Source organism: Pundamilia nyererei, unplaced genomic scaffold, assembly GCF_000239375.1.
Source record: "Pundamilia nyererei isolate P.nyererei 1_Seehausen unplaced genomic scaffold, PunNye1.0 scaffold00004, whole genome shotgun sequence".
Classification (NCBI taxonomy): Eukaryota; Metazoa; Chordata; class Actinopteri; order Cichliformes; family Cichlidae; genus Pundamilia; species Pundamilia nyererei.
The window spans coordinates 907,545-918,764 of record NW_005187405.1 but is presented as its reverse complement, the minus strand read 5'-3'; the positions used below and the strand labels follow the sequence as shown (position 1 = coordinate 918,764).

General features: G+C 39.2%; 1 protein-coding gene across 4 annotated transcripts in view; it reads left to right on the top strand.

Moving 5' to 3' along the window:
- Positions 1-2,610: 2,610 nt before the first annotated feature.
- kdm4ab (lysine (K)-specific demethylase 4A, genome duplicate b) overlaps positions 2,611-11,220 on the top strand; it is a 25,302-nt gene continuing 16,692 nt past the window's right edge. For 3 of the 4 annotated variants that reach the window (XM_013912677.1, XM_013912676.1, XM_013912672.1), the window contains exons 1-11: positions 2,611-2,796; positions 6,827-6,971; positions 7,069-7,244; positions 7,396-7,510; positions 7,636-7,829; positions 8,219-8,268; positions 8,402-8,505; positions 8,601-8,738; positions 8,851-9,077; positions 10,041-10,207; positions 10,326-10,993. In XM_013912677.1, the coding sequence (XP_013768131.1) occupies positions 6,849-6,971; positions 7,069-7,244; positions 7,396-7,510; positions 7,636-7,829; positions 8,219-8,268; positions 8,402-8,505; positions 8,601-8,738; positions 8,851-9,077; positions 10,041-10,207; positions 10,326-10,993 (1,962 nt within the window). In that variant the 5' untranslated portion in view covers positions 2,611-2,796; positions 6,827-6,848. The remainder of the gene's footprint in view (positions 2,797-6,826; positions 6,972-7,068; positions 7,245-7,395; positions 7,511-7,635; positions 7,830-8,218; positions 8,269-8,401; positions 8,506-8,600; positions 8,739-8,850; positions 9,078-10,040; positions 10,208-10,325; positions 10,994-11,220) is intronic. The other variant, XM_013912673.1, reaches the window with a different exon arrangement.

Below are 11,220 nucleotides of genomic sequence, written 5' to 3'. Positions count from 1 at the left end.
CTGACTACACCTCACCCTCTGCTTAGTATCCTCCTCTGTCACACCAAACCCTCTGCATTTCCTCCACATGACCTTGCAAACCGCCTCTTTAGCTCTTGCTGTGATCCTTTTGTCTCAAATGACTCCTAAACTCGTCTCCACCCTGCCTGCACACTCTTCTTCATTTCTCTTTGGCACTGTCCATCACTTTGAATTGTTGACGCCAGGAATTTAAACTCATCCACCTCTACTGTACTTTTTTAATCTTTTCAACCTTTCTACTTTGCTCAATCACAAACTTGTCCTATAAGGATTCATTACAAATTCGAAAACGGAAGTGGGCAATTTGCATTTTACTGAAGAAAAAATCATGTTTTGGGGGGGGAAAAAAAATTCTATTTTTTTCATCAAGTTTATTAAATAGGGGCCTGCAAATATTCCTAAGGCAATATACTGAATGGACACATATTAGCTCAATCCTATTCTTTTTCTTAAATGACCATAGAAATGCATTTCTTGTCTCTGGACAGCACTTTTTATAAGCAGTCATGAAAAAATTCTTATTTTAAAATGTTTTGTCGCTCCTCTGGTGTTTCTGTCACTTTTGTGAAACTGCAGACTGGCATCAAAATGAAAAAATTATTTTCTATTTTTCAAGCAAAAACATTCTTTAATTTAGCAAAATTTCATACACTGGCTCTCAGCTTCTTTTTTTGCCTTGGCTCAACTGCTTTATCTGAATGGGGTGAAGCTTTACGCAACTCATTTGCTACAAGAGCAGGAAAAACTATTTGAATTAGGAAGAAAAGGCAGTCGCTTCCTTTTATTTCCTATTTGCATAGGTTAGGAACAGTTTTCTGGACGAGCTGATTTGCATCACTGAGAGGTCAAAGCAGGGTAGGTGCCAGCTCCAGCTGGATAACGGCAGCAGTCTTGAATTCTGAACTATTCAGATACTACATTTACAACTCTGATTCACTAAAAAACAACAACAACAACAGCACAAAAAATCAAACATAAACTAGTTTTCTGCACCAAATATATATATTGTACATATATTTATTAGTTTCAGATGTAGCCATTCTTGTATTTTGCTTGTTTACATTCTTGTATTTTGCTTGTTTACATTCTTGTATTTTGCTTGTTTACATTATTGTATTTTGCACAACTCTGTTGCTTGTGAAGCTCGCACACAAGAATTTCACTCACATGTGCTGTACCAATGTACCTGCACATGTGATGTGACAATAAAAGTGATTTGATTTGATTTGATTTGAAATATTCTGATAATATTCTAAAAACTTTCTCCATCTTTTTTTCTGAGAGACACAGCCTCTCTGGGCTGCTCTGCACATAACCAGTTAGGTTATACACCAGTTATTTTCACCATGTGGTCTTGTCTTTTATTTCTGCAAATATGCAGGTACTTGCTGGCTGAGATGGAACAGTGAGGCAGAATTACATAGATAGTTAATTTGGGTGCAGTTAGAGCCATTCCCAGAATCTTTCAGGCTAGCTTGTCCTGCAGCATTGTCTGTTAAGCAGCTGTAAAGGATTTTATTACACATTTTTACATCATACAATTTTATGCTTTCTATACAAGACAGCAGGCATGTTCTAATTCAGAACAAAAGTATGGGGGTTTTCCCACTTCAGGAAGCGTAAGCACTCCCCACTGAGATGGTGTGAAAACATGTTAATCCTGTCAGGGTGATACAAAAGAAAGCTCAGTCAACCACGGCATTTACAATTTCAAAAAAGGAGACACTAAACTAAACAGATGATACAGTCTGAATATAACTTTTGAGTTACTATCTACTGAAAAAAGTGGCAATTTTCTAACATTAGAAAGGAACTCACTTGAGTTTAAATAAGGTGAGGCCATGTCCTGTTTCTCTGAGTTGCTGTTGTTGAATTGAGGAACATTATTTTAAAACTTTTTTTAACCTATTCAGCTTTTGTTTGCTGCTATTTCAACTTGTGAAATAGACGGCTGACACTAAAAAAAATTTTCAGCACTTCGTATGATGTCTTTGCTGTATTGTCGTTGACTATAGGATTTAAATTGCAGAGAAAAACATTAAAATGTTTCACTGGAAATACCTCTGATCATCAGATGTTGCAACTGGCCCTGTCCTTGCTGTCCAGAGGTCAGTGTGGAACTTTCTCCACTGTTCTGTACTGTAATGCACTCTTGTACACTGTTCACCAGGTTACAGTATAGTTTTCTGTCGTAATAAATGTGTATTTATTCGTAGTATTTATGTATTAGTGCTTTTATATAGCATTTATTGTATGTTTAGCATGTTTGTGGATACTGCAGAAATCTGTACCTGCATTTGAAGAGCTGGACCCCTTTAACAAAACTTTCTATAACCTACTGAATGAATACCTTTTTCTATATTATCTTGAGCTGAAACTTTAAAGAATAAAAACTGTAATATGAACATCTTAGCAACATGTGTTAAAAAATAAAATACAATGATATCCATCGTTTATAGGTAAAAAGTGAACTATTGTGACCGATACTGTCAAATCAAATCTTATGGTTACAGAAAGACGGTTTTTGCGGTCTTATGACGTGACTCAGAGTGGCTTTATGATTGGCTAAGCGTCTCCCATGCGTGTTGTGGTAAACAAAATCCGAGGAGCGTGTACATGCGTAGAGCTGGTAATGGAGGATACTGGTCTACTCACAGGGGGCTTAGTTAGCAAGCTGTGTTTTGTCTGTTATGTTCCAGGTGGCCGCTTGTATTGATTACGACGATATCAACAACGCGAGGGACTGCTTCTGAGAGAATTAAGCAGCGGTGGTAGGTACGTGCATGTCGAGCTGTCTTCGTCGTAGAATGTGAACTTCTGAACTTACGATGCTAATATGTAGAGGGCGATGCTAGCCCTTTCAGGGTGCAGTCTATTTCCTGACAAAACATCATTGACTTGACAAATGGTAGTTTCACTTTTATTGTTGTCTGTGTAATTCAACCCGAATAGTCATTTCAAACGATGCTTTTTGGAATAATTTTATATACCTGTGATGTAAGAACTCAAGCTACCGCTGTGCAAGTTTGCAAAGAGGACACTATACGAATTCGCTGGATAGTGTATACTAGCGTTGGTTGAAATTGTAATACGGAGCATAGTCTCAACCCATGTCGGTGTTAACGTGAACTAAGGTTAGGTTAGTTAACGGAAGCCTTCTCGAATCTGTTGCCTGTCACTTTAGAATTAAGGTTTAGTCACACAGTTCACTTTCAGTACTATGTCTTAGTTTGCAGTGTTGCGGACGTCACCAGAGCTAAATCGGACACCAGTGCTATGCTATCATAGTGGCTAATGCTAACATTAAGTGCCGTTACATGAATCGTTTCCTGTTTGTTTAGCAAGTTTGTAAATGAGCAAATATTTGTTTCGTGGACTTCATCTGCGAGTCCGAATTAAAGAGACGGATAAATGGCCGCAGGTTTTTCGGGGGCGGTCACAGTACTTAACAGGCTAGCTTGTTCCACGTTAATGCAATGCTGAAACTTACAAGTGTGCAAGTGCGAAAAGACAACAAGGATATTTAAGGACACATTCGCATTAAATAAGGTTATGTTTTCTGTGCAAGACCAAGGGAGCGTTTTAATTCAATGGTAAACGTTTACGTGGTGTGCGCCCACTACAGGACGTATTGAGTACTGAGGCGCTGTGACGGTCTTGACGGTGTTGTGGCAAAAACTGATTGCTCATATTTAAACTGCTATAAGTAACTTGTTGGGCTATAATATGGTAAACATATGTCAAATGCATCCCTTATGGATGATATAAAGTCATCTTGAGCCACAAACAACATTCGTGTAACAAGGTAGAAGCCGCAATCAGTTTTTGGCAGTGACTTTTATATAACCTTTATTTATGCAGTTAAAAAATGTCATTAACATTAAAAATGTCTTTTGTAAGAGTAAGCTGGCCAACAGCACAGCAGAAATTCCAGCAAATATTACAATAGTTCTGTAAAAATATTTTATAATGTAAGTACAATAACACAGAATTGTAAAGATACTTGAAAAACAGATATTTTTTTAAATTCTATATATAACCCCTTTGTAAACCCTGTTCACCGAAGTCTGTTTACGAACGTACATAAAGATATTACACATAAAAAATACACAGAAACATTGGAAATCACTTTTTGGCAGGCAATCACTTTTTGGCACAACAACTGAAACTACTAGTATTTATAACACTATATTTTGACGGCGGCTTACTGCAGCGTAAAGATTTAGTTGAGTTGCACTATGAATAATATCAATAAAATCATAAATATAAATCAAATACTGTGCATAAGTCTTGAGCCACTACTTGTTTCTATATATTTCGCTTCCAAGGAGCCAGACTTATCATTTTTTAAATTGGTCTCAAGCAATAATTTCTGACTGTTTTTTGAAGGTCTTTCATAGTTTTTCTTTAGACATTGGCTGCTTTTTCACTTATTTTCAGTCCAGTTCTTTTACCTGCACATTTTCAGAGGGTTTGATTTGTTAAGTAAGTAATTTGTTCCAATAGAGCTCGACAGACCACGTGACTTTCGCGCATTGCGTTGTAGATACGTGTGGCAGCAAAATCAAAACACTGCATTAAGCGCTAGCATTTCCAGCACCGGTAATCATTAATTCTGCGGTTTTAATCCCTACTTACATGTTATTTGCCCCAAAAACAGTTATGTACAAAACGAAGGAGAACACGGCAGGTCCGTACAAAGACAGACTTGACGAAAAGGGCAAAAAAAACAAAAAAGTACGAGGAAAAAAATCAAAGGAGTGAAAGGGTTTCCAATAGAAATAAAACAAGTGTTTCATAATTCATTGTCTTTGTTTATAACTGGCATCATTGGTAAATGATAAATGGCCTGTATTTATATAGCGCTTTACTAGTCCCTAAGGACCCCAAAGCGCTTTACATATCCAGTCATCCACCCATTCACACACACATTCACACACTGGTGATGGCAAGCTACATTGTAGCCACAGCCACCCTGGGGCGCACTGACGGAGGCGAGGCTGCCGGACACTGGCGCCACCGGGCCCTCTGACCACCACCAGTAGGCAACGGGTGAAGTGTCTTGCCCAAGGACACAACGACCGAGACTGTCCAAGCCGGTCAGTCTCGGCAACCGAACCGGCAACCTTCCGATTACAAGGCGAACTCCCAACTCTTGAGCCACGATCCCCATTGTTTCATTCTATTATAGAATCCTACAGGAAGGAGGCAAAACTGTATTCCATTGTGCTTTATTAGCTACTTCAGTGAGAAACAAATAAACATACTGTAAAACAGTTATTCATCACTTGATTGCTTCAATACAAGGTTCAAGGTAACTTTGAACCTTGAACCACTTGATTGCTTCAATACAACGCTTGGGCACATATATGCAGGACTTTTCGTGGCTGTTTTGATTTCGCGCTCCCTTTTAACCGATCAAATCTCGCTGTGGTAGCAGCTTTAAACTCTGTATGACCCATGTTGATAGAAGGTGCCCAGTTTGGATTGCATTTCAGCATTTTGTAGGCTGGTTTTCCTACAAAGCAACAGCAAACAAAGCAGCACAGCGCAGCGAATTCAATTCAAATCAATATAAGACTTATTTGTAACCTACATCAACAATTATGTCATGATAAATTATGTAATAACTACAACAAAAGACTCACCTTTGTGGAAATGCTTGGAGCAGACTAACATGTAAGCTGTAGTGTTCTGGAACGTTATATTTTGTCTTCGAATCACTGCAATCCATAAAAACCGATCTTTTTACCCGTCGGCTTCCTGTGGCTGTCATGGGACCGGGTATTGCAGTTAATAATGCAACAGCTTCTTGCCATTCTTTGCGCTTCTTTTTATCACTGTGTGACTGTTTTCTTGTGAAAGCCTGTGTGCACTAGTACCACTTGCCACTCGTACCTACAATCCTTTGCGGTTTTGACGTCAAATTTTCGAGCTCTATTTGTTTTGGTGAATCCATAAAAAAGCCTAAATGTAGCACAGATTGACATGTATATTACAGTATTTTCACACCAACAAGCTTACTTATATCTATGTTATATCTACGTATATCTTAGTGTGGTCTATAGTGTGTATGGCAGACCCAAAAGAAAAAAAAAAACAATCTACACAGATGAACACTATCTCAAAAGTCATATCCCTTAAGTAGATCCATCTATTGTTCACTGAAGCCTTATCAGAAATGGTCTCAATGAACAATGGCTGTGAAGAAGCCATTCTTAAGGAAGAGGAATGGGGAGGAAAGGCTGAGGTATGCCAGACTAGCCAAGAACTGGTCTGAAAATCAGTGTCAACAGGTTTTATCGAGTAGAAATTGTTTTTTGAAAGTTTTAGCTCAAATCATCATCAAAAAAAACATAGAAGTGCTTGTGTGACTGGGTGAATGAGGCAAGTTGTGTAAAGCACTGAGTGCTCAGAGTAGAAAAGCGCTATATAAGAACCAGCCCAAGGCTGAGTCACAAGAGAATAACAATGAAGACATTATATAAATATAAAGAAATTATAAGAAGACTTGGCTAAGAGAGTTCAGGCTGTGTTGATGGATAAAGGTGGTCAAATATTGACTGTCAGACTCTTTTTGCCTTCTACTGTATTTCCATGTATGTTTGCAGATCTTTCTCATTTTCCTAGCAAAAAAATATTATATAAAAGCTGTGGCTCAAGACGTTTGCACAGTACCTTACTTTACATTGGAAAAAATAAAATCATTTGTTTACTCTTTATGTGTGAAGAGCGACATGTAAGTTCCACTTAAATGGGTTTCGTTTTGCATGCCACAAAATACTTTGACCATTTACATTTGCAGGCGCTGCCATCAAGTTTTGGAAATGGCTTCGGACGCTTCCAAAGGGATTATGACTTTTTATCCCACTGCTGAGGAATTCAAGGATTTCAGGCGCTATGTTGCATATATGGAGTCGAAGGGAGCACATAAAGCAGGCCTGGCTAAAGTAAGTGCTAACACAACATATGCTAACACTTGGGCCATTATTTGATATTTTTATCTAGCCATTTTCAAAGCCTCACTGTCTAATGTCTTCTTCCAAGATTGTCCCACCAAAAGAATGGAAGCCCAGACATTCTTATGACGACATAGATGACTTGGTGATACCTGCACCCATTCAGCAGGTTGTGACAGGTGTGTCAGGTCTCTTCACGCAGTACAACATACAGAGGAGATCCATGACGGTGAGAGAGTTTCGCAGGGTTGCCAACAGCAACAGGTGAGAAGCGCAAAATTAAAGAGGTTGAAGATTTTTATTTTCTGATGTGTCTTGAGTACTAATACTAACATATTCAATATTTTCATGCTTTAAATCTGTGTACGGGGTCAATGTTAATAAACTGTTTTTTTTTCTTTTTCTTCTTTTACAGGTACTGTAGTCCACATTATGATAACTTTGAGGAGCTGGAAAGGAAGTACTGGAAGAACGTGACCTTTAATGCTCCTTTATATGGGGCAGATGTTAATGGAACATTGTATGATCCAGTGAGTTAGCATTATTTCACCCGGCACACAAGCTGATGACATCACTGATCATACTGTACTGACTGATTCTGTTTCTGAGTCTCATTTTAAAAAAATATCTTGTTTCCTTTTCTGTTTACTGGTAGGATGTCAGGGAGTGGAATATTTGCCATCTGGACACCATTTTGGATACTGTGGAGCGTGACAACGGCATCACTATTGAGGGTGTTAATACACCCTACTTGTATTTTGGCATGTGGAAGACCACCTTTCCATGGCACACAGAGGACATGGACCTCTACAGTATCAATTATTTGCACTTTGGAGAACCTAAATCATGGTAAAGATGCATGCTAGTTAGTTAATTGATTTACAACTTTTAATTTGTTTTATCTAATGGTAACTTGCACAAAGTGTTGTTTTTGTTGTTGTTATTCTGTTAAATAGTGGTTTCTCATGTCTGCTTGAAACTTGGGGGTTGCGGGTTGGGCATGAGTGCTGTTTCATGTGTGGCTGCTGAGGCCTTTGATGGTTTTCATTTACATTAGACAGTTTCGTCTCTCAAGGTGTTAAAGAAGAGGCAGAAAAAGCAGTTAACTGTTATGTGTGTACACAGTGTTAAAACGAAAGAAAGCATTCAACTTAACTTGTGCATAGAAACCAGGCTGAAAAGATCTAGGGCAGATGGATACATGCACAAAGTAATTTTCAGCATTTGACTGTCTGCAGGTATTGTATTCCTCCAGAGCATGGGAAAAGATTTGAGCGTCTGGCTCAAGGTAGGTGGCCAGTAGGATATTTTCTGTAGATACCGTATGTGTTTTAAAGCTATACAATGAATACATCACAGTCATGGATTCTTGTACTGTAATATTTCATATTTCACAAGAGATTTGATCTCTTTCCTTCTAGGCTTCTTTCCCAATAGCGCTCAGAATTGTGATGCCTTTCTAAGGCACAAGATGACACTGATCTCTCCTTTTGTACTAAAGAAATACAGCATTCCATTCGAAAGGGTAACTTTTTTGTAACAATTTATTGTATTTTTAGCCACGACACAGGCTAAATGCAAGAACTGCACTTGCTTATTGTTTTATTATCTGTTCATTAGATTACTCAGGAGGCTGGGGAGTTCATGATCACTTTCCCCTATTCCTATCATGCTGGTTTCAACCACGGCTTCAACTGTGCAGAGTCCACCAACTTTGCTACAGAGAGATGGATTGAATATGGCAAGCAGGCAGTTTTGGTGAGGAGAGTCATTCAGTGTCGGAGAACCAATTTGATTCTTATCTTAGTGGAAAGAAATACGTTTTATTATTACTTAAAAGAGAGTCTGTGTATGCATTTTTCCCTTTTAGTGCTCATGCCGTAGAGACATGGTGAAGATTTCCATGGATGTCTTTGTGAAAAAATACCAGCCAGATCGCTACGAACAGTGGCTGGAAGGCCGAGACCTGGTGCCCATTGACCATTCACGACCCACCCCAGAAGCTAAGGAGTTCTTGGATGAGTCATTTAATGACATCACCAGCAGCAGTGAGACTAGCTCCATCAAGAGCTGTGGGGAGGACGGACAGTGGAAGAGGTGGGCCATTTACTGTACAAATGAATCTCCTCGTGAAAATGAACTTTTCTTCTATGAAGACAACGAGCATCAAATTGACATTATAGGTGTATCTACTAACAATCTTGGACGAGTTTTGGTCTCTGTGACCTCTGACCTTCGGGTTCAAACTTGTCATGTTGATAGCTTGAGAACAATGCGACATAGAATTTTGAAATTGATACCATGTGACCTCTGACCTTTGGGTTCAAACTCGTCATGTTGATAGCTTGAGAACAATGCGACATAGAATTTTGAAATTGATACCATGTGACCTCTGACCTTTGGGTTCAAACTCGTCATGTTGATAGCTTGAGAACAATGCGACATAGAATTTTGAAATTGATACCATGGCTGTAGCTATGGGGGGGCTTAGGGGTACCAGTGGTTGCTGCTAGTATTTTTACACGTGGTTTCACTTTATCTCATTGTATGTCATAACTTTACTCTTGTCCACGGCTGGCTATAAGAGTACAAGCAAGAGTGGTTCATAGACTGGTTCTAATACATACTTTGTACACTGCCTCTGTTTGGCAACAGTGCACACTGTAGGAAGATGGGCAGTCGCTGGAGTTGAGCTGACAGCGGGGGTGCCACCTATTGTGGGACCATAAAACCAGCTTTAGCAGAATATTAAGATATTTAGTTCCTTTCCCCTTTTGTAACAGTAGAAATTAAGTACTTCACAAGTGTGCTTTATTAGCAAATTTACCTTAAGGTATCAAAAGTATTCATTCTGCATGTTCTTCACATGTGTTTTACTGTCACATATGGTGTTCATGGATTAATCTCACTGATGTAATAATAGGTATCTTGTTTTTTACAACATATGTTTAGAATACGTCTTCACATTACTTCAAATTAAATGGTAGAAAAACCATTGATGAAACTGGGCAAATCTGATACAGTATTCACAAATCCCACATCTGTTTTGTTGAATCTCAGCACTAAACAAAGAATAGAGACCAAAAGACACCGGGTGTGTCTGGAAGTGCCCGAAGAAGTTGTGCCTCAGGTTGAAGATGAAGACGATGAAGAGCAGTATGGAAAGCGTCCTAGACTCAGTCTTATACCTCCACGGGCTGTGGCACAAGATGGCAAAAGAAATAAAGGTATTAATACCGTCTCACTGATTCCTGTATGGCAACCAAGAGTCCAATAACAATTACTGCTTGATGGTGGAGTTAAACAGTGTAGCAAAACTTATTTTCTGTTTCATTTAATTTACAGGCCCACCAAAGTTGGTTGTCACTCCAACCAAGCTCACGCTAATGGATCCATTTCACAGGGGCCTGTCCCAAAGTAAGGGTGACAGTGGCTGCCCTCCTCATTATACCAAGACTCGTGCACCTGCAATCTCATCTCAGTCCAGGTCCAGAAACGGGCATCTCTCAGTCTCAGCAGCCTCTATGTGGACAGAAGTTGGAACTCAGCCTGCCCGCAAAATGGGTGTTGCCAGTCTGCTATTCCACAGGACTCTGAGTCCTAAAGATATTCTTCAGGTGCAGAGCTACAGTCAAGAGACGCAGCGGCAACCCACCACACAGCTACATGTGCACAGCTATGCCAGAGAGCACCAGGCCCGCCATCTCCAGCACAAAACCTTAACGCCGGTTCCATCTTCATCTCAGGTGCCGCACTGTGAGCAAATGAAGGCACGGCCTCAATTTGAAATCACTATGACCAAAGTAGCACAGAATGAACAAGAAGCACAAAATATTGTGGTGACGGAGAAAGAAGAACATGAACCCAAAACGTCTGTGCCTGTCGAAGCTCTGGCTGAAGTCAAGAAGCCTCAAGTTGAGCCCATAAGCAAGCCTGCTTCCCCGCTGGTTCACACACAGCCACAAGATGTGAACAAAGTGGAAACTGAGGCTCCCAAGAGTAACAAGAGAAAGGTTTGACTTTGTTTTTATATTTCTTTATTATAAAAATTACAAAAATTATGTTTTTATAATAGGGCTGAACGATTATGGAAAATAATCTAATTGCGATTTTTTTGCCCCAATATTGCGATTGCGATGCGATATGCGATTATTTTTTAAGGTCTTTGTCTTCTGTATTATTAAACAAAGACAAGCAATACATCATATAGTATGGCCAATACTATATTACATTAATTTTA